The sequence below is a fragment of the Asterias amurensis genome, chromosome 4 (genome assembly GCF_032118995.1).
Source record: "Asterias amurensis chromosome 4, ASM3211899v1".
Classification (NCBI taxonomy): domain Eukaryota; kingdom Metazoa; phylum Echinodermata; class Asteroidea; order Forcipulatida; family Asteriidae; genus Asterias; species Asterias amurensis.
The window spans coordinates 19,692,207-19,715,214 of record NC_092651.1 but is presented as its reverse complement, the minus strand read 5'-3'; the positions used below and the strand labels follow the sequence as shown (position 1 = coordinate 19,715,214).

The 23,008-nt window shown below is 39.0% G+C and overlaps 1 protein-coding gene across 2 annotated transcripts; it reads right to left on the bottom strand.

Annotated features, from left to right (window-relative positions):
* Window positions 1-924: 924 nt before the first annotated feature.
* On the bottom strand, window positions 925-21,478 carry LOC139935804 (uncharacterized). 2 transcript variants are annotated; one of them, XM_071930396.1, is made up of 12 exons: window positions 21,303-21,478; window positions 20,482-20,608; window positions 16,913-17,043; window positions 15,454-15,668; window positions 13,656-13,716; window positions 13,348-13,478; window positions 12,643-12,762; window positions 11,315-11,446; window positions 9,682-9,852; window positions 8,111-8,134; window positions 3,425-3,685; window positions 925-2,097 (listed from the first exon to the last, which is right to left on the bottom strand). In XM_071930396.1, the coding sequence occupies exons 2-12, from the start codon at window positions 20,509-20,511 to the stop codon at window positions 1,667-1,669; spliced, it is 1,707 nt and encodes a 568-aa protein (XP_071786497.1). In that variant the 5' UTR covers window positions 20,512-20,608; window positions 21,303-21,478; the 3' UTR covers window positions 925-1,666. The 2 variants fall into 2 exon arrangements, with proteins under 2 accessions (XP_071786497.1, XP_071786498.1); XM_071930397.1 differs by lacking the exon at window positions 8,111-8,134.
* Window positions 21,479-23,008: the final 1,530 nt, after the last annotated feature.

Sequence of the window (23,008 nt, the reverse complement as noted above, 5' to 3'; positions counted from 1 at the left end):
CCAAGTGGCTAAGCAGTTCTCCAATCGGCTTGTCCATGACCTCGTAAGACTCCAATACCTCTTGCAGTATATCGATGTACAGATAGTCTGGAGTCTGACCACCTAAGAAACTCTTCTGATGGTCTGAGGTCATCTCGAAGAAGCTGGCCACTCTTTCTCTCAGACGATTGTCAGCCTCGAGAGGCCGGTTAAGAGATTTCTTAGTTGCAATGTCATGCAGGGCGTTTCCGATTGTTTCTGCACAGTTGCTCTCCCTGTTTCCTGAAGCGCCGACTACACAATGATATGTTGAAAAAAATAAGTAAAACAAACAAAAAAAAGTAATTACCATATACCAGCCAAAGTTTGATTACAGTACACAGATTTTGAGTATCAGTTTTATCCCTAAACACGGATTGCAAACACACAGCTCACTTTGTGTAAAATCCTTTGCTCTAAACACTCAAGGAAAATCACATTCTTCACCCAAAAAAACCCAAGGAATAGAAAACAATGGGAACCCGAAACACCAGGGTGATTGCTACACTGTATATGCACCAAAAACACTAGGGTTTATTTGTTTGTTAGTTTAGATGACCCTCCGATCAAGGGAACTCAGCAAACTCCCAAAAGAGCAAAACCATGCTGGTAACAGCCCATCTCTCTAGTACAAACATTGGTTTAATGTCTATGATTATGAATTGCACAAACCAAGAAATTGTGATCCGTAACTAGACAACTTTATTCTAGTCATTGGGTAAACCCAGACTCCTCAATGATAAGTGTCATGGGTTCTTTTACTGTATGTGCACTTCTAATCCCGACATACAGGATCTATGGCTTAAAGCCATTATACAGTTTCGGTAAACAGTATTGTCCAAGTCCCAAATCCGTAATTCTCGCTATCGAGAATTGATATTGTTTTAATGTTTTCTAATTGATCCTTTAGGTTCAATATGGCGCCTTTGGCACCAAGATTTTAGATCTATATTGTGATTAAATATGCAGAAAAAACAAAATGTAGCACGGGTCCTAAATGTAATGGTTGCAGAGACCTATTTTAGATTTTCATTTCACCCCATTGACCGATTTCAAAACGCAATTATCTTGTCTGCCATTTTAGGAATCAGCCCAAACTCCAGATTGGAGTCAAATTGGTCGCAAAGATATTGACTCACAAAATGGCGAAAATGGTCGGCAAGCATTGTGCATACATGTAGGTGTGTGTTTCCCGTCGTGCAATGTGGCTTATTCTCATTGCTGATGGACTGAGAAATGGTCTCAAATATTGTAGAACATTGTTCATTTTTCTTGATAATACCGAAATCTCCATCTTGAAAATCAGGGGTGGATTTCAAAAAAAAAGTTAAGAATAGTCTAAGACTAGTATTATCTCCTAACTTAGGACTAGTCTTAATTTTTAACATCTCCCAGGACTAGTCCTAAGTTAGGAGTTCAACAACGCTTTGTGAAATCGACCCCTGGTCAAAGTTTAGGAATTTGCCAGACCCAGTCACAGTGCAATACACACTTAGTCCAGAAAACCTAGTCCAACTAAAATTGAAACAGATTTAAACTTGTACAAGTCCTCCCCCGTTAATTCAAGGCAACAAATCTGTGCAACATTTGATGTTGCACAAATAACAAGGCCTTAATCTTACCTACATGTAGTACAGGTCTGTACTGTTTAAACAATATCTCTTGCAACTCCATTGCATGCCGTATGAGTGGACACCGTCGTCCCACCATGAGTCTGGTGCCAAACCTGGGCACAACTTTGGCACGTCGAATGAAACTCGGCCAGTATCTCAACAAAGTCTTCAGTTTTGCCGCCGCTCTCTTTTCCCAAGTGGCTAAGCAGTTCTCCAATCGGCTTGTCCATGACCTCGTAAGACTCCAATACCTCTTGCAGTATATCGATGTACAGATAGTCTGGAGTCTGACCACCTAAGAAACTCTTCTGATGGTCTGAGGTCATCTCGAAGAAGCTGGCCACTCTTTCTCTCAGACGATTGTCAGCCTCGAGAGGCCGGTTAAGAGATTTCTTAGTTGCAATGTCATGCAGGGCGTTTCCGATTGTTTCTGCACAGTTGCTCTCCCTGTTTCCTGAAGCGCCGACTACACAATGATATGTTGAAAAAAATAAGTAAAACAAACAAAAAAAAGTAATTACCATATACCAGCCAAAGTTTGATTACAGTACACAGATTTTGAGTATCAGTTTTATCCCTAAACACGGATTGCAAACACACAGCTCACTTTGTGTAAAATCCTTTGCTCTAAACACTCAAGGAAAATCACATTCTTCACCCAAAAAAACCCAAGGAATAGAAAACAATGGGAACCCGAAACACCAGGGTGATTGCTACACTGTATATGCACCAAAAACACTAGGGTTTATTTGTTTGTTAGTTTAGATGACCCTCCGATCAAGGGAACTCAGCAAACTCCCAAAAGAGCAAAACCATGCTGGTAACAGCCCATCTCTCTAGTACAAACATTGGTTTAATGTCTATGATTATGAATTGCACAAACCAAGAAATTGTGATCCGTAACTAGACAACTTTATTCTAGTCATTGGGTAAACCCAGACTCCTCAATGATAAGTGTCATGGGTTCTTTTACTGTATGTGCACTTCTAATCCCGACATACAGGATCTATGGCTTAAAGCCATTATACAGTTTCGGTAAACAGTATTGTCCAAGTCCCAAATCCGTAATTCTCGCTATCGAGAATTGATATTGTTTTAATGTTTTCTCAAAAAGTAAAGCATTTCATGGAATAATATTTCAAGAGAAGTCTTTCACCATTTCCTTCTGTAAACCCTGTAAGTTATTTGTAAATCTGTGAACTTTTTTTCTTCTTTTTTGTACCGAAAGTGTATACATGTAATGGCTTTAATGTCCCATCTACAAGACAAATATGGCAAAGTATTTTCTCGAAGACCCAAGTGCCATGACCGGGACTCAAGCCCACACTCCGATGTGATCTGTAGCACCAGAGCCCAAGTCCTGTGCTCTTATTCTGCTCAGCCACGACAAGATTTTAGCCAACTCACTTCCGAAGATTGCCAACGTTTTTCCCAAAGTGATTTGTTTCATCACAAACCTGGAATGATACGCAGACCACCCAGAGGCCATGCCCTCCGTTGCCCCTGGTCTTAAATTGGACTTGGTGCCCCTTCAAAATGTTCCCATTGATTTCATTGCAAAATGAAAATGGCATTGCCCTTTCAAAGATGAAATTCCAGGGCTAACATCAAATAATAATATTTAATAATATTTATTCGGGCAATCACATTTACAAGCACATATACATACATTAAACATATTTAAGAAAACAAAGTAAAACAACAGTGGGGTGCCCAGGAGAGCATAAAAGTTAAAAAAATAACTGTCGCCAAAAGGCGTATGTCTCCTATAAATACAAATGACAGAAACTTACGTTCAACAGAGACTTCGCACTCGGCCACGGTACATTCACTGTCTGCGACATCCGATGACGTTCCCCTGTACTTGTAGATCTCAAAGTTGTACTTGAATCCTTCTCGTAGATTAGGAACTTTCACCTCCATCTCATCGTCCTCAGAGATTCTTGACGGAGCTTTCAGCAGGCACTTACAAGTCTTCAGGTAGCAAGGCTTCCACGATGGCTTGATTAATAGAAAGACTGTTTTACCCACCAGACGATAGCCTATTGCATCAGCTACATACAGAAAAGACAAACGAAATAAAACTATTGTTATAGCAATATTGGGACAATATTCATCCAAGATACATGTAGGCCTACTGATGTTTTACAAATTCTAACTGAGAGTGTACATAGACTAATTGTACAATGGCTTGATTGTCAAAGACTGTTGTACCCTATAGCAAAAGCATATAGACCTTTATCACGCTGTCACCATGCTGGTCATGTTCCCTGTTTACAATTACAGTAACGATTGCTAACATGCATTGCGCATGGCACCGGACTAGTATTTCGTCCTCATTTTGGTTGCAATGAGTTGGAATGGAGTAAAATCAACATGACCACACCTTAAAAAAGGCCTATTGCATCAGCTATATACAGAAAAGACGAACAAAATAAAACTATTGCTAAAGCAATATTGTGACAATATTCATCCTACATAGATACATGTACATGTAGGCCTACTGAGGTTTTAAACATTCTAACCGAGAGTGTACGTAGACTACTATGGCTTGATTATCAGAAAGACTATAGTATCCTCTGGATGGATAGTCTATTGCATCAGCTATATACAGAAAAGACAAATGAAACAAAACTAGCAATATTGGGACAATATTCATCATAGGTACATGTAGGCCTACTGATGTTTACAAATTCTAACTGAGAGTGTACATAGACTAATTGTACAATGGCTTGATTGTCAAAGACTGTTGTACCCTATAGCAAAAGCATATAGACCTTTATCACGCTGTCACCATGCTGGTCATGTTCCCTGTTTACAATTACAGTAACGATTGCTAACATGCATTGCGCATGGCACCGGACTAGTATTTCGTCCTCAGTTTGGTTGCAACGAGTTGGAATGGAGTAAAATCAACATGACCACACCTTGATAAAGGCCTATTGCATCAGCTATATACAGAAAAGACAAACAAAATAAAACTATTGCTAAAGCAATATTGTGACAATATTCATCCTACACGTAGATACATGTACATGTACATGTAGGCCTACTGAGGTTTTAAACATTCTAACCGAGAGTGTACAGAGACTACTATGGCTTAATTATCAGAAAGACTATAGTATCCTCTGGATGGATAGTCTATTGCATCAGCTATATACAGAAAAGACAAATGAAACAAAACTAGCAATATTGGGACAATATTCATCATAGGTACATGTAGGCCTGCTAAGGTTTCAAACATTCTAACTGAGAGTGTGTAAACTATTCTTCGTGACAATGAATACATGAATAAATTGAGAGCTAGAAATAGAAGAAGTAGTCATAATGGTACACAAAGCTAAACAAAACTTACCCCAACACTTTATGTTATACAAATTAAGGGAATAAACAATGGCATTTCATGTTATAATGTGAGGTAAGATACTTTGGATTGTAATATTTTTTTCCTTCTCATGAGGTCTCTTTCACTACATTTACTGTGTATTTACTAAACTGAATGTCAACTTAAAACACATTAAGTTAAAAACGAGTATTAAAGCTATGGTCTAAATAGAGATACAAATTTATGCATAGCTGGTAATTAGGAACACTGAATAAGATTTTAAAATTATATGTTTAAAATCTAATGGGTTGCTCCTTTTAGATTATGTATTCAAGAATACAGTACTATAAATTGTCAACAGAAGCACTTCATCTGATATAATGGAATGCATTTTTAAAGTTAAAAAGTATTATGGACATAAAGTTATGAATGTACAAATTCAAGATAAGCTTAAACAGTTATCTCTGTGTTAAAAAAAAACATGATTTGGAAAATTGATGAACTTTAAGCAGAATTTGAGCAGATTAGTTGAACAATCAGTTTTGCCAGTGTGCTCAGAGAGGAGTCAAAGTTTCGAAGTTGGACAAAGCATACTGTCAGAAACCTTGAGTCCTCCAGTTCGTCTCAGAACCACCATCACTCGCAAAAGAGATTAATCTACATTATAGTTTCACAGCAAAAACATTTCTCACAAGTAGTGGCTTGGCTGAATCTGTCAGTCACAATTAGTTCACAGAGAGATGCATTCAGTGTTAGCTCAATGAACAATGTAAGATTTGATATGAGAACATCCGGTGACTACATTAGCGGCTATGGCTTAACAATGAGAGTGCAACATTTGATAGGGCAGTCTTCGGATAGGGGCTTAATTGCATGATGACATGCATTTAAGCACAGCAGCCTTCTAACAACATCCAAAGCCGCACTTAAACTTGATTTGATTGGCAAAATTCTTTTTTTTAGTGTAGTTGCCGAAACTTAGACTTGCATAGTCTCTCCAGAGCCGTTTATTGCGAGAGTAACGCCAATTTGCGATTAGAAGCCAATTTGTTCCCCGAGAAACGCATGGGCGAACATGGGTGTCGTTGGGTTCTGCTGCATTTGGAGACAAAATTGCGTCCAGAAAGCATGTGACGAAAGAAAACTGGTCCCTCCATGTCCCAACACTCTATTAATACACAGCTCTGAGTCTCTCTGAGCTGTTGCGCCCTCTACAGGCGAATGAAACAAAAATAGCATCACCAATCAAGATTACACTGTACAGCGGCAGCTGCCAATTTCAACTAGTAAGAATTCAACACAAAAAATATCCATGGCTGTTTATAGTACATTAGAAATATCTCTTAAAGGTCATCGTGGAAAAACTGGTCACCTTCCACATTGATAACCTCATCAAACTGAGTGAAATTTGTAAAGCAATGACCTGCAATGTTGTGATTTTCTAATAGGGTTATCGAAACCTGCTAAGACTAATATAACAAACATGTACAACTTATTAAAATTAGTGTTACATGTACATGTACATTAGAAAAATGGAAGTTAAAGCAAACAAAACATCCAACAATTTGCAATGCAATGAAAACAACTTGAACATAATACAGTAGGAGTGTACGTACATGTACACCCATGTTGGTAAATTAAGGACATCTCTTTCTTCTCCTATTGCTTGGACTAAGGGCCTCATCGCGCGAGGCAATTTTTGCAGGCAACGTGGAGGCAACCAACTGCAGTGCAACTGATAGTATTCATAAGTAATTTCTCAATCAATGCCTTACAGTTACATTACAATCCCCAAGAAAAATATGAGAATGCCTTATCTCTTCGCGGATTGCCTGGAATTGGTTGCTTGTAATTGCCTCGTGTGACACGACCCTTAGTGTTTCTACCAAGTCCCACATTGGTTTTGCACATGAAAATGAAGCAATTAAATACTCGCTCTGTATGGAATGTCCTACAGCCGATTTCACAAAACGTTTCAGGATTAATCCTATCTCGGGTTAGGACGAGTAACTCATCCTAACTTAGGATTAATCTTAGGGTTTGCATGTTAGATTTATGTTAAGTTAGAAGGAGTTTGGTGAAATCGACGGCAGGCCTTTTAACCTTCCAGTATAATAGACCTTTATCACGGATGCGGCCATCATGAATTTCTCCCATTGATATCAATGTTACCAAACCAAGGCTGGAATAAAAAAATAGTCTGGTTCCAAATTGCAAAATGATTATTAACATTCATTATTGTTATTCGATACGAGGTACATGACCAAGATGGAGGCAGAGTGATGAAGGTCTATTGGTGTACCTGAAGCAGGTTTAACCCACCTCTAGTCGCTAGTCACTCCAGACTGTAAGGGGTCAATTAAGATCAATGACAGCAATGACAAATGCAAGAATGATGACAGTTAATAGGAAGTTTACAGTCACACTGTCGAATATAGGCGTACATGATCACACTCACTGTGCGTATCCTACAAGCATGTTAGTGAGCTCAATGGATTCTATGTGTATGTATGGGATCTCAAGACTCGTGTTCACAAATAATGTCTCTTTTTTTTAAACATTGAAAGAAACATGACTTTTCGTTTTGCTCGTGTAAAAAAGTAAAGCAAGGCAAGTTTACAATGTGATACACAGGGTGTATAAACTGAACTGTCTGAAAAAGAAGCAAGTAAACTAGCATTATCAGAAGAAACAATCAGATCTGCGCATTTAACTTTTGTCAGTGCTCCAACACCATATATCTCTATATTGAAAGTTCAAAACAGACCAATGGATCTATTTTAACAGTGCATGGTTACGCAAAACAATTATGACCACAACAAAGCACATGATCATGTATGATGTAGGTATGTACAGTTATTCACTCATCTACCTCTCTCGTGCTGCTGAGCGAGGGCGCTCTTCTAAAAACCACAACATGTGGGGTTGTCTTCAGGAAATCACATGTGCATACTGTTTAACATCATTTGCATACAAAGTCTGGCATCATTTGCATAATATCAAGCTTGACATCATTTGCAAAACCCGAGGTCTGACATCATTAGTTCTACATGAGGAACACAAATTAAACAAATATATTTGGGCATGCAAAATTAACGAGAACAATATCAACAAAAATCAAATCAAAGAGAAATAAAATGTATCCAGTACATACCTGTATGCAACTTTCTAAAAAAATCTGCGTAGTTTACAAATAAAACACAGTTTTGATTTTACAAACAGGCAAAACGAGCGTGGAGTGAGTGGAGGGTTGAGGGGAGGACTTGGGGTGGGGGGGGGGGGGATAAATCAATTGAACCAAATTGACAAAACTGACCACACATAAAGGGTATCTGTCAGGGCTTGGGCATTTTCCCGTTTGTAAAATCCCCCCCGACACCAAACTTCTTCGCATTCCATTTTGGGTTAGTTTTCGGGTCAGACAGCTACAAGTAAAAGGAACTTTAAAAAAAACTGCACTTTAAAATCATGATGCAAGACACGAGAGGAGTAGGGAGTGCAAGTATGAGAGGGCTGGGTATTCAACAAAAATTGTCACAAAACTCACAACTCAAGAATACAACCCAAATTTGTTCTCATGCTTACAGTAAGCCAAATTTCCATGCTTACAGTAAGCCACATCTCCATGCTTACAGTAAACCAAATCTCCATGCTTACAGTAAGCCAAATCTCCATGCTTTGGAATCAAAATAATATCTTCTGAGCTTTACTGCAGACGTGAGCAATGTGTTGTGTTACTTAGCTTCCAAAAACAGAAGTCTTGCATGAATCCAGGGCTCAAATAATTTTTAACAAATGCCCTTCAGCTTCGGCTTAGGCCAAAGCTGCCAACTTTTGCATTTTGCAGTCAGGGAGATTTTGTACAACAATCAGGGAAATAATTGGAATTACTTTCAACATAATAGGGAACAATTTTCCATGATCAGGGAGATTGTCAAATTTGTTGATCAGAACATGGAAAGATTCAGGCTTATTTTCAGGGAATTTTCTGAAGAATCAAGGAGAGTTTGCAGCTCTGTTACGTAGCTTTTTCCTGGCTGAGCGGTTATTAAAGGCAGTGGACACTATGGGTAATTACTCAAAATAATAATTAACATAAAACCTTTCTTGGTGACGAGTAATGGGGAGAGGTTGATGGTATAAAACATTGTGAGAAACGGCTCCCTCTGAAGTGCCATAGTTTTCGAGAAAGAATTAGGCTATGTCTTTGACAATTACCAATAGTGTTCACTGCCTTTAAGAGCAATGAATTCAAACTCTGGTGTTTTTGATCAGCAGAGTATGGGTTCGATTCCCCACCTGTGACACTTGTGTCCATAAGCAAGACACTTAACCATTCCTTTGTCCTTCAGATGGGACGTAAAGACGTTGGTCCGCATGTAAAAGAACCCAGTGCATGCACTTATTGAAAAAAGAAGGGTTTTTTTTCGCCCTGGTGTTCCTGGCTGTGGCTGCTGTATGCGCCCTAGCACCTTGTTAACCATTACATGGTATGCTAAGGAAAAGGTCTCACAATTTCCAAAATCTTTTTCCCACTCACCTTGCAGTAAAAATAATTGGTGCTTTGTATCCTTTGGAAAAGGCGTGTTATAAATACATTTATCATTATTATAATTATTATTATTAATGTTATTATTATTATTCAGATTAAGGGGGGTTAAGGGCAAACCCTGTGGATATATATATACATATATTCTTGTCAGTGTTTATGAAGTTTGCACTTACTTATAAGTGGTATTCCCGAATTACTGCTGCTACCGGGAATTCCTTCTGACTTGCTATAGATCCTCCATTTTTTGCAGAGGTAGACGGCGCTGATTAAAGTGAGAATCAGTATGATGAGACTCAGTATGGCAACAATTGTATAACTAAAAGAAAGGTTGTTTCCAGTCGATCCTGTAATGACAAGAGGCAATACATGTATTTAATTATTCAAGGTTTATCCTTAAAGACCTGCTTGAACGAAAATGTCAAGTTGTGAACTTTGCTGAATTCCACTTAAAATGTTTTCGATGAATAAGGAAATCGAGTCATATGATTATAAATAGGTTTCAATTGTGTATGCCCTTGTCCAGAGCTTTTCTGCGAGATTTGCGAAAAGCCCCGTTACGTAATCACTCTAAAAACGTCAAAGTAGATAAAGCCGCTTTGTTGCAGCGTGGATGTATAACAAAGCAAACTCCCACAAATGACGTCAGCGGCATTGTCCTTTGACGCCCGCTCTCAACGGCAGAAGTGTTTTTAGTTTTTCAAAAAACCTTTAGGTAGGGGCCTGATTTTTTAATCGATAATTACGAAAAGTTCAGAAGTGTACACATATCAAAATTACATTAAAATGGTGAACAAGTGCATTATAAACAAGTAAAAATACCATTTCTGTTGAAAACATTCCGCTCAGGTAGCTGTTTAAAGGAACACGTTGCCTTGGATCGGACGAGTTGGTCTTTGAAAAGCATTTGTAACTGTTTTTTATAAAATGCACATGGGTAGAAAGATGTTGTAAAAGTAGAACACAATGATCCACACAAACATGCCTCGAAATTGCACGGTTTTCCTTTTACCTCGTCGACTAACACGGGCGGCCATTTATGGGAGTCAAATTTTTGACCCCCATAAATGGCCGACCGTGTAAGTTCGCGCTGTAAAAGGAAAACCACGCAATTTCGAGACAAGCTTGTGTGGATAATTGTATTCTACTTTTAAAACATCTATCCAACCATATGCATTTTATAAAAAACGATTACAAACGCTCAGTTATCGACCAACTCGTCCGATTCAAGGCAACGTGTTCCTTTAAAGAAAGGGTAGAGCTTTGGTAATTACTAAAAAAATTGATCACCATAAAAAAAATTCCTAGGTAAGAAGTACTTCAGCTGTTGTAGTGTAACACATTTTGAGAAGCAATTCCCTTCAAGGGAATTGGATTTAAGAGAAAATGATTCAAAAACAGTTGAATCTGTGCTGCCTTTTTAAGCAAAGAGTGCCTTGTAATAACGTGGAGAACCCCCGTGCACAAGCATAAAATTCCAGAAAACCCAGGAATAAAAATGCTTGGAGTAAGTGCGGAATTCCCTGCTTCTGTAAGCGCCAATTCTTTGCCGACAGTAAGCAAAGCCATTGGGCCCTGGGCTAAAGATCATAAAGCCTGTAAGCATTAAAAAAGAATATTGCTTAACAGAAACTGATTACCAGCAAAAAATATCAACTAAGTTTGCATTGTTGAAACTGGTGCCCCATTCATATTTTGAAAAAAATTTGCTAAGCAGTGTTTTCTGTTAAACATCTTCATGAAAATAGGCCCTGTTCAAACCTCATTAACTTTTTGAGCCCATCAACCCCACCCCGCTATAAAACTTACTTGAAGTCCGTTGTGTACAATCAGGTCCTGCATATCCATCCTGACAATGGCACTCGAAGATCCCGACAGACTCTGACTCAATGCATGTACCATTAATGGAGCAGACTCTCTCACAGCGGTGAAGACTCGTTTCTATTAAGACAGGAAAACATGGGACAGAAACTTATCATGTAATGCTTGAAAAATAAATTCAAACTGCATTCACTATTGTTGTTTGTATTTAACACACCTGTTTTTATATTTTGAACAACTATGTAGATGAATACAAAGCAAGAACTCTCAAAAGAACACTATCTACATGTACCTGGCAAGTAGACAGAAAAACAGCCTGCCAAGACTTAAAAATTTTCACCCAGCACTCTGAGCAGAATACACTGTTCTGCCCAGCACATATTTTCCCCAGACTGCTCTTCAGCACTGTTGGGCTCAATCTAAAAAATAAGGGATCCGTTCGTGCGCGTATAGTCTTGGTGCAAGACGTTATCGTTTTCCTTTCACACACAGCGCGCCTAACTCACCGACAGCCGCTACGCCCCTAAGAAACGTGTTGCACCAAGACTAGTCTCCAAAAAAAATCGGTTATAAACAGAGCTCCAGCTGGTCATTATCAACCGTTTAAACACCCCCACGTGACGTGCTCTCCACCAATAGGAATAGCGAAACTGTCTGAGGTATTTATAAATGAAAAATTTGGTTGAACCGCTCGTCCTTTGTGGACTAAAATGGATTAAGAGCCCACCACTAAAATTGGTTTAGCTATATAACACTGACGTAGATCATCATCGATTATATCTTTTAACATGTTTAACAATAAAAATGAAAAAGACACACAGACTAGTCCAACACAAACACTCGAAAACTCGTTTATAAAACCTTCTAAACAATATGTGGATGACTCCTTATAGACAGTAACCTTGTCTGGTGCCCCATGTTCATTGGATACAAATGGGTACAAACAATTATTTTTAAAACAACTCTGTGAAGTTTCGAAACAAAATGTCCCAAGCATCCTATATTTCTAAATATAGGACTCTAATAATGAGTGTCACATGCATAGCTGCAGTAATCACATGTATGCACAGGCTAGGCCTGGAATTTCATCTTCGGAAGGGCAAGGCTGTTTTCATTTTGAAAAGGGCACTTCCAGTGGAAAATCTTTAAGTCAATGGGAAACTTTTGAAGGGGCACCAAGGCCAAGACCAGGGGCAACAGACGCCATGGCCTACGTGGCCTGCGTGTTATTCCAAGCATGTCTGAACAATGTATGATACGTGGTTCATTAATAAAACAACAAGGATCTTAGTGTCCGGTATTATTTATTGACTGACCATTTTCACAGATTGCTCCCGTGAATCCCTCTGAGCATATGCATGTATATCCTCCATTCCCGTCATTCTCACACCGTCCATCATTCAGGCAAGGCTGATTCAGATTACAATAGCTCACATCTGTCGACAGAAAAAAAGAGAAATTGCCAAATTTGGTCCATTTTTCATGCAAATGGTAAAAGCAGGGAGAGTTTTCTTTTGCTAAGTGGATTAAGGGGGACTTCTCGATATTAACATCACAGCCGCAGAGTGAGTTCTTAATTGGTCTCAGCATTTTGACTAGCCAGGGCCCAATTTCATGGCGCTGCTTAGTGCTGAACACTGCGCTTACTATCACCATTTCTGCACTAGCTGTGTAAAAAGCATACTAGTAATGTGGGGTACATCTTATGCGCTAAATCAAAAATTCACTTCACAGATTCTTTGCTTCTGGTAAGCAGAGCCATAAAACATGGTCTTGATCTAGTCATCACCAGGGCCCAATTTCATAAAGCCTGTAGGCAAAAGAGTAGTGCTAAGCACAGAATAGTATTGCTTAGCACGATCAGGACAGCAGCCAAAATCACTTCAACCATTTCAACTTTGCATTGTTGTGAATGGAATTCTCGCTCCAATTTTCGAGCAGTATTTTCTGCTTAACAGCTTTATGAAATTGGGCCCGCAGAAGACTAAAGAGTGGTTGCGATGCTGGTTCAGGGATATTACCTTGGTCGCAGTTATCGCCATCCCAGTCCTGATTACATATACACCTTTCTGTTTCATTGCATTGACCATGTTGGCAATCTAGATCCGGGATGCATTCATCACACAGCGCCCCTAACCAACCATCGTCACAACTGAAATTCACAAAAAGGTTAGCAAAAATAATTATAGTTTTGAAACCATGAATACTTAAAAAGCATTTGAAGTCATCCCAAGCCTGCATCTGAATTATATCACTAAGAAATTACACAATGTTTTTACAGTAGACAATAGCAGAATGTTTTGTGGATAGTTTCTGTGCCAATACTCACTTGCATCCACCATTCTCAACACAGCCGCCATGTTTACATCCAACCTTGCATGTCGGGGGCTCTGTAATAACAGATACATACAAAGACAAAAGTAAAGAACAGAGACACTATACTTGAGCTGCTTAAAGACACTGGGCACACACTATTGGTAATCACTCAAAATTATTGTCAGCAAAACTTACTTGGTAATGATTTATGGAGGAGAGCTGTTGATAGTATAAAACATTGTGTAGAAACGGCTCCCTCTGAAAGAACGCAGTGTCTGAGAAAAAAGTAATTCCTACTCAAATATTTGAATTGAATTTGAGACCTCAGCTGAGGTCTCAAATTCAAGCATCTGAAAGCACACAACTTGCTCGACAAGGGTGTTTTTGCTTCCATTACAATCTCTCCCAATTTGACAACCAATTCAAATTTCCACATGTTCAAATTTTCACATGTTTGTATTGTTAAATGCATGTTAAGATAAACTAAGTGAGAAGACTGGTCTTTGACTATTACCAAAGGTGTCCATCAGCGCCTAAAGCAGCAAATATTAAAAATTCAGCCGCAACAAACAATTTGAGTCAGTTGACTCGTACTCAACTCCTTTGAAACATTCACTGCGAAAATAGCCCAGCCCTGTGATGTCAAAATTTGTATCACATTAACATGAAGCATGAACCAAGCTTAAAGCCATTGAACTCTTTCGGTAAACAGTATTGTCCAAGGCCCACACTTCGTATATCACAACTTCTACATGTATATCAAATAACAAACCTGCGAAAATTTAGGCTCAATCGGTCATCGTAGTCGGGAGAAAATAAAGGGAAAACCCACCCTTGTATCCGCGCGTTTCGCCGTGTCATGACATGTGTTTAAAATAAATCCATAATTCTCGCTATCGAGAATTGATATTGTTTTACTGTTTTCTCGAAAAGTAAAGCATTTCATGGAATAATATTTCAAGAGAAGTCTTTCACCACTACCTTCTGTAAACCCTGTAAGTTATTTGTAAATCTGTGAACTTTTTTTTTTTTTTCTGTACCGAAAAGGTCTAATGGCTTTAAGGAGCTATGGACTTTATGCATTATGGCAAGTCATGTGGGAGTGGTTCAGTGCTCCAGTTCTGGTGGTTAAGTCATCAGGGTGGGGGTTCAAATCTCGTTCATGACACTTGTGTCCTCCAGCAAGATGCTTTACAATAACTGCGTCTCTTTACCCAGGGGTACAAATAAGTACCTGTGAGGGTAGCGGTTGATATTGCGGTTTAAAAAATATTCAAGAGAGCACCATTTTATTTTTATTTTATTTTTTTACCCATACACCGATGTGTGTTCTAAACACTGTATACTCGGTACTTTCCCCCGAGTCTTGTGAAAAAAAAGAATCTTTTGCTGGAACAAAAAGTTCTACAGCAGAAGGTTGGAAAAAAATTACATTGTTCTGCCTGGAACCCAATGAGGTTTTCTCTCTGATTCTCGCTACTTTTTGAGGCGAACCTCTAGTGCATACGTAGTGTTTTCTGTGCCTTGAACACCAAGCAGGGTGGATATGTTCACATAGCAAGTCTATTATTATTGTATTAGGAAGGTTTACATGTAGCTGCACGTTACCCGAGCACAAACGTGAACGTTCACGTAAGAAAATTGTGTTATTTCTAGGTGACTTCACCACTTTGGGCTCACGTATGATGTCTGCACGTACTTTCACGTACGCTTAAAACTTAATAATTTCACAACAAGTGACGTTCATGCTCACGTTTTTGCTCGTGTAGCATGCAGCCAAACCTCCCTATTATTATTATTATTACACATACCTGTGGGTGGAGGTGGTGTTGGGTCAACACACTCGTCCTGGCACATTGTTGCATTTCCCTTCGGCCAGGAAGGGTTGGCAATACAAGAGTTCGGACAGGATCCTTTGTCTATGCACTCCGCGACAATGAACAATTCAGTCTCCCCCTGCTCGGCCAGTGTGTAAGGGTCTGGACACGCTGAGCAGGTATTACAACGACCATTGTGACAATAACTCCTGGAGGACATGATAATAAATAGTTAACTGAAGGAGGATCTCTGTTTGCTTTTACAAAAATAATAGTAATAACAATTTAATAGCATAGAAAAAAGGCTTCTATAAGTGTAGCGCTCAAATAAGCCACTTAGTGATACTCATGGCGCTTCAGTAGATGGATGTCTCAAAATGCTCAGTGTTTTTCCTGCAAGTTGTGCGGAGCTATCCTTTTTGAGTCACAGACCCTTTTCTTTTTTTAAAGCACCATCTTACGGTTTAAAGACACTCAACACTATTGGTACGTGTCAAAGACCAGTCTTCTCACTTGGTATATCTCAACATATGCATAAAATACCAAACATGTGAACATTTGAGCTTGATTGGTTGTCGGAGTTGCGAGATAAAAAGAAAGAAAAAAATCCTTGTCACACGAAGTTGTGTGCTATCAGATGCTTGATTTCGAGACCTCAAATTCTAAATCTGAGGTCTCAAAATCAAATTCGTTGAAAATTACTTCCTTCTCGAAAACTTCATAATTTCAGAGGGAGCCGTTTCTCACAATGTTTTATACTATCAACCTTCCCCCATTTCTCATTACCAAGTAAGGTTTATGCTAATAATTATTTTGAGTAATTACCAATAGTGTCCACTGCCTTTAAGTGCTGCGATGCAATATGAAGAAAATCAAACTACATTAGGAATACGATAAGTGGTTCATTTTACTGCTTTTCAGTACACTTACATGTATCATAAAGAGAAGGGGTTTTCCCCGGTGTTTATGGAAGTGGGTGCTGAGAGCGCAGCAGCACATGGTTAACCGTTTAAAGGTACTACATGAAGTGGTCTTATATAAAAACCTCTTTGAGAAAGAGGTAATTTCTCACTAAAATGTTAAAAGACTTCTAGCTTCTGTTAAAAGTCTTTATTTCATATCTGAAAGCACACAAATTCATTCAAAAATGAGTGTTTTTTCTTTCATCATTTTCTCGCAACTTCGACGACCAATTGAGCCCAAATTTTCACAGGCTTGTTATTTTATGTTTATATTGAGATATACCAAAGGAGAAGACTGGTCTTTGACAATTACCAAACGTGTTCAGTGCCTTTAAGTCACCACAGCCCAAAATCTTGTCTCTGGCAGTCTGGCCCTAGGCTTCGTTTTATGCTGGAAACACCATGCAAAATGTACACTGCTCAAAAGTTTATGACAATGACCAAGCCGGATAAAAACAAAGGGACCAGTCTGAGTGTGAGCGTTTACTTACCCCGCTGGACATTCCGGGTAACAATCATAAGCCCCCGTTGGTGTCATTGTTCGTATAGGAATAGGAGGGCATTGAGCAAGTATTGCGTCCATCAGACATGCTGCCAACAGAACCAGCTTCAACAGGCACTCCTGGAGAGAAAAAAAAACAGAAAAAAAAGGTGAAACCAGACACTATTTACATGGCCACGTTAGTGAACGAAACATACACAGGTGTATCTGCTTCCATTTTGTACGAGGCCAAGTCCAACCTTTATAATAGTACTAGTAATTGGCACAGCAGTTTTTCCTTAAAACAGAATGTTTTATCGGATGGAGCTGAAATTTGAAATTTGAGTTTGTTGAGCCATGATTACCCCATACACCAAATTTGAGCAAATTTGAAGAGGGTAGGTTTAACCAATTGGGTGATTTGACACGGAATGACCCGTAAATGAAAATGTCTACTGGAACATTTTTAAGCAGTGACATGTGGCATTGTTTGGACAGTTGCTTCTGTTGCCAATGTGTTCAAAGTATTAGGCTAAGTTTGCTAATAATATGGGTACCACCTTCAATTTTAGGAATAAAATATTTAGGCCTCGCACTGGACTATGGTCTAGGCCTGGCACTGGATTAAACTTTTGTTATGAGTCAGGATAAATATTGAGAGAATGATCAGAGTTTTCCCCATGCACAGGCTCGTGTATCGGGCCAGTGTGCACAACTTGCAAGCCGATACACATTTCGGCTGATACGCAATCATTTTTAAAGTTTATTATTCACATCTGAAAATGGAGAAGTATGAGCATTACATGTAGGTTGGACAGTTTTTATTAGCCCACAGGTCAAGTTGAGTACATGTACCAGGTGTCTCAAAAAAACCTATACACTTTTGAAATGGCTGCCGAATAAGAAATAAGCGATTCTGGGGAAAAAGGTTTTTGTTTATGGATAGCTTATGGTCTCAACTTTCACATGACACCATAAAGTCTGAAAATAATTCATGGCTGGGTGAGCACTGCTCACTTTTGTGAAGTGTTTAAAATAAGGCTGCGCAGGAGTTAGCCTTCCAACTTGAGAGCTTACAAAATTGAGGGTGATGTAATAAATTAATGCTCAAATCGATCAGTTTTGGTTTGCTGAGTGAAGTTTATGGTTTATTAAAACATTTTTTTTATACATTCATAAGTGAACAGGAAATGCATTTTTGTTCTTGTAGCATTGTAACATTCCCTGGTAGACTCAGTGGTGTCTTCATGTGAGTCGCGATGGGGTGATGGTACATGTAGCAATTTCCATGTTACAAACTGTGTTTGTTATTTAACATCTGTGACTTTGAATAAAAACCTTCATCCCGCATTTCAGTTATTGTAAGATGAGTTGAACATTTCATTGGTTTTTCTTAATAATCAGATGGGGATTATGTACAAAGATTGTTCAATAATACGTTTTTTTGAAAACAGGAATGTCAAAGATGTTGGCTACTTATTCTTCAGGTTACCCATTGACCTGAAGTAGCCGAAATCTTGGATTGAATTGTGTAAGCTACAAAGGACTTACCTCTCACAAAGGGAAGGCTAATTCCTGCGCAGCCTTATTTTCAACCCTTCACAAAAGTGAGCATTGCTCACACAATCATGAATTATTTTCAGACTTTATGGTGTCATGTGAAAGTTGAGACCATAAGCTATCCATAAACAAAAACCTTCTTCCCCAGAATCGTTTATTTTTTATTCGGCAGCCATTTCAAAAGTGTATAATTTTTTTTGAGACACCCGGTAGTGTCCTTTACTAACACACAGCAGTTTTTACTAGACAATCTGACAATGTACGCCAAGCTAGTGCTAAGGCATTGTAAGGGTAAGCCCCAATATAGCACAGCAGTAAAACAAAGGGAGAGCACAGGCTTATAACATGATATGATAACACACAGGAAGTGGACTTAAAACAAAGACAACTATTACATTCTCACATCCTGGTTTAAAAAGCACTTGAATGAATGTATTTTTAACAGCAAAAACAAAGCCCATTGATGTATTATGCAAACAAATTGGTAAACAAGTTTAAAAACTATCTTAGTGGTTTTCCATGTTTCCAGGTACAATTCATGTTACATGTATGTAGTGGACTTTTGTAGTGAGGAGAGCAGCTCCACCTTTGGCCTCATTCACAAATTCGTCAATTTTCCTAAACGTGTTTCTCATTAAAAAATACATACACTAAGTGCAAAAACCAGGCACTTCTACCCAACTCAAAACAGAGTTTATAGCCAATGCTCAACAAACAGATGCAAAAGTAGCCTTCAAATGTCACTAGTTCAGTTTCACCATTTAAAACTGTAATTCATGCCAACAACTAAAGGTTCTTGATCGAGGTACATGTAAGGACACACTGGGTGTAAATATATCGGACATCTGGGAAAGTCTGTGATACACCCATCTTCTCTTTATAAGAGAGATGTACGCAACTGATCGAAATAAAAAATAGTGTAGCTACATTGTAACTCACTGCAACATTGTCAATTGACCCCTTGCACACGCGTCGACTGAGCCATGCTCACCATGTTGGTGGGCATTTAGGTTTACATGTATGTGTAAACGCCGCGTCGCCTAAAATGCGCACTTCACTGAATAACGCACAGCATAGAGTTATACATAAGAACGCACAGTGAAATTGCCCACCAGTATGGCGTATTCAAGATTTTTCTGATGATGACGTCAGGTGAATTGGGTCAACAAGGCAAATTTTAAAAAACAATTATGACTAAGGCCTGTTTGTACCTTTTTATCCTTCTGGTTTTTCTGAGACTGAACACTTCAACACACAAAATAGTTTGATGATGTTTCACTCTAGTTTTTCAGAAGAAGATCTGAAATCCTATTATCAACCCCCCCCCCCTCCCACCCCGAAATTTGGTACATATGTACATTCTTACAGGCAGATACTCTAAAGGCACTGGACACTATTGGTAATTACTCAAAACAATTGTTAGCATAAAACTTACTTGGTAACAAGCAATGGAGAGCTATTGATAAACATTGTGAGAAACGGCTCCCTCTGAAATAATAAGTTTTCGAGAAAGAAGTAATTTTCCACTAAAATATTCTAATTTGATTTTGAGACCTCAGAATTGGATTTTGAGGTCCCGACATCAAGCATCTCAAAGCTCACAACTTCAAGTGACAAGGGTGTCTTTTCTTCCAATTATTTCGCAACTTGACGACCATTTGAGTTCAAACTTTTGTATGTTGAGATGCAACCAAGTGAGAAGACTGATCTTTGAAAATGACTAAAGGTGTTCAATGTCTTTAAGACAATATCACATCACACCAATATCATAGTTTTGAGCAAGGACAGGTCACGCGTCACAATGTATTGCCTGTTTTACATGGGAACAGATTTTTAAAGGTAAACAACTTTCTGATGAAAGTTTTGGAGGAAGAAAACAATTGAAATGGGGAAAATGAATGGGTCATAGGAAGTACAACAGTGTACATGTAGTACAGTGTTCCTGGTGTCAAGTGCAAAACAAACTTCCTTTCTGTCATGTCTGTATTCAATGAAAACATGAAAGTGAAAGTAACTTACCTTCCAGCATGCATCGTGTGAAAAGTTCATTTTGCTGAAAAAGTTGACCCGCCAATACTTGAGGAACCAAGGGTGAATACAGAAAAATATTTTGAATAACACACATGAAACTCCAACAGCGCCAGATCTGGACAAAAACAATGACAAATTTTAACGTGAATGCTGTTGTTGTGTGCAGTTTGTTGCTGGAGTGGAATTTCACAATTTACAAGTATTTCATGAACTAACCCAAATTAACTTTAGGTCTCCAACCCATCAGGGCCCAATTTCATGGCTCTGCTTACCGTAAGCACAGAATCGGCGCTTACGGAAGCAGGGAATTCTGTGCTTACGGCAAAGAAAAAGGACAAAAACTTACCAGATCCCGGAGCGAATTCCCAGATTTATATTTTGAACTTGTCGCATCGCTTTGCAAACGCTTAATTTTGTTGTTGGGCTAAACCATTCTGTGAAAGGGGTGTTACAATGAGGCCACAATAGCATGTGCCAATTTTATGGTAAAAAAGTGGCCTTATCTGTCCTGGGGAAAAAAATTCGCTTCCAACACATGGAGTCTTGGCACAAGCATCAATGCTCAGTATACACTGTTCTACGCTTTGTGTTAAGCGGAAAAGTTTCCGTATGACGCCACCACTTTTTCATTCGATATGAAATAATATAGTATCTAATTTACCTCAGTGAGATATCCCTTTTGGTAAAAATGAGTGAAAAAGTGGTGGCGCCATACGGAAAGTTATCCTGATAGTGATAGATTAAGGACAGAGAACATGTTATGTATGAAAGTTGAAATATGAAAATCGTGAACGTCGTTTCTTACTTACTGCTTACTTCACCACTCCCTCATCAGAGCAGCCCATTCACTGCCGACCATCTACCTCATGGTCAGACAGTATAGTGACAGATGTTACGTCTGGCTGCTCTTTTGGTCCGCTTAACAATGTTTACAAAACAACAATTATAACACGCCTTAAAAATGTTATCAACCAACGCACACACTCTTCGCAGTGTGCTAGTGACGTGTGTGTAGTGTGGTGCATGCATAGTGTGTACTGTAGGGAGCATGCATCACGAGTACCATGTACACGAACACACCTTCAAGAGCACACGCATGCAGCGCAGATCAGCCTTGTTCCCAGTGGTGTGCGCCCTTGACGCACCACTACTTGCTTCACCCATAAGGCCGTGCTCGATCCCCTGGAAGTGAAAACTCGATCCCAAAGGTATGGTGGCCCCGAAGGGACATTGCATAACGCAAACGTGTGCGCACACGTATGCAATGTCGTGAAACAAATCGCGAATATATGCGCACACGTATACAATATCGTGAAACAATTCGCGAATATGTGCGCACACGTATGCAATGTCGTGAAACAATTCGCGAATATGTGCGCACACGTATGCAATGACGTGAAACAAATCGCGAATATGTGCGCACACGTATGCAATGTCGTGAACCAAATCGTGAATATGTGCGCACACGAGTGCGATTTGTTTTGCAATGTCGTGAATTTTATTGCATACCATGTTGCATACCATTAGGATGATGTCATAGTTGTGGATAATTTGTTACCGATCTAGGGAGTACTGTGGCGCTACAGCAGACTCCCTCTGTAAAGCATGTGTATACCCAGGAACTTGGCACAACCCCCCAGATCATTAGACATTTTATTCAAAGGTATGCAACATGGTATGCAATAAAATTCACGACATCGCAATCAATATTCGCAGACGTGTGCGCACATATTCGCGAATTGTTTCACGACATTGCATACGTGTGCGCACATATTCGCGAATTGTTTCACGACATTGCATACGTGTGCGCACATATTTGCGAATTGTTTCACGACATTGCATACGTGTGCGCACATATTCGCGAATTGTTTCACGACATTGCATTCGTGTGGGCACATATTTGCGAATTGTTTCACGACATTGCATACGTATGCGCACACGTTTGCGATATGCGATGTCCCTTCAGGGCCACCATACAAAGGTGTGTACGTTCAGGCCGCCATTACTTTTTCTGTTTCTACCACTACAAGACTCCCTTGCTCGAAAACAAATTCAAGTAGAAATTTGTTATTTTGGGGTTTTAGTAAAAAAAGATTCACTGTCTGACTCCCAAAATGCTCTAAAATAATTAATAATAATTACACAGCATTTGTTAAGGCGCTCTAAAATCATTCAGTTAGCCTTGTTATGCGCTTGCGTACATTTTATGGATGGGCGCAATATAAATGAATAAATTATTATTATTATTATTCAAGCATCTGCATATGTCCAGTAGGTTTTGTGCAGAGTTCGTGACAACGTTGTTTTTATATAAAAAAATTATAGGCTGCGTTTTTGGTTTCGTTGACTCCTGCCCGAAATTGAAACAAACATTCTCTGGCCGGAAATCGGCCACAGAAAGGCAAAGTAGGCATATTCATTTTTTTTTTACCTTTATTGTTTCAATCTTTGTAGGAATATACACCTAAAACTGTAGACATTTACAATATTCATTTTTTTTTACCTTTATTGTTTC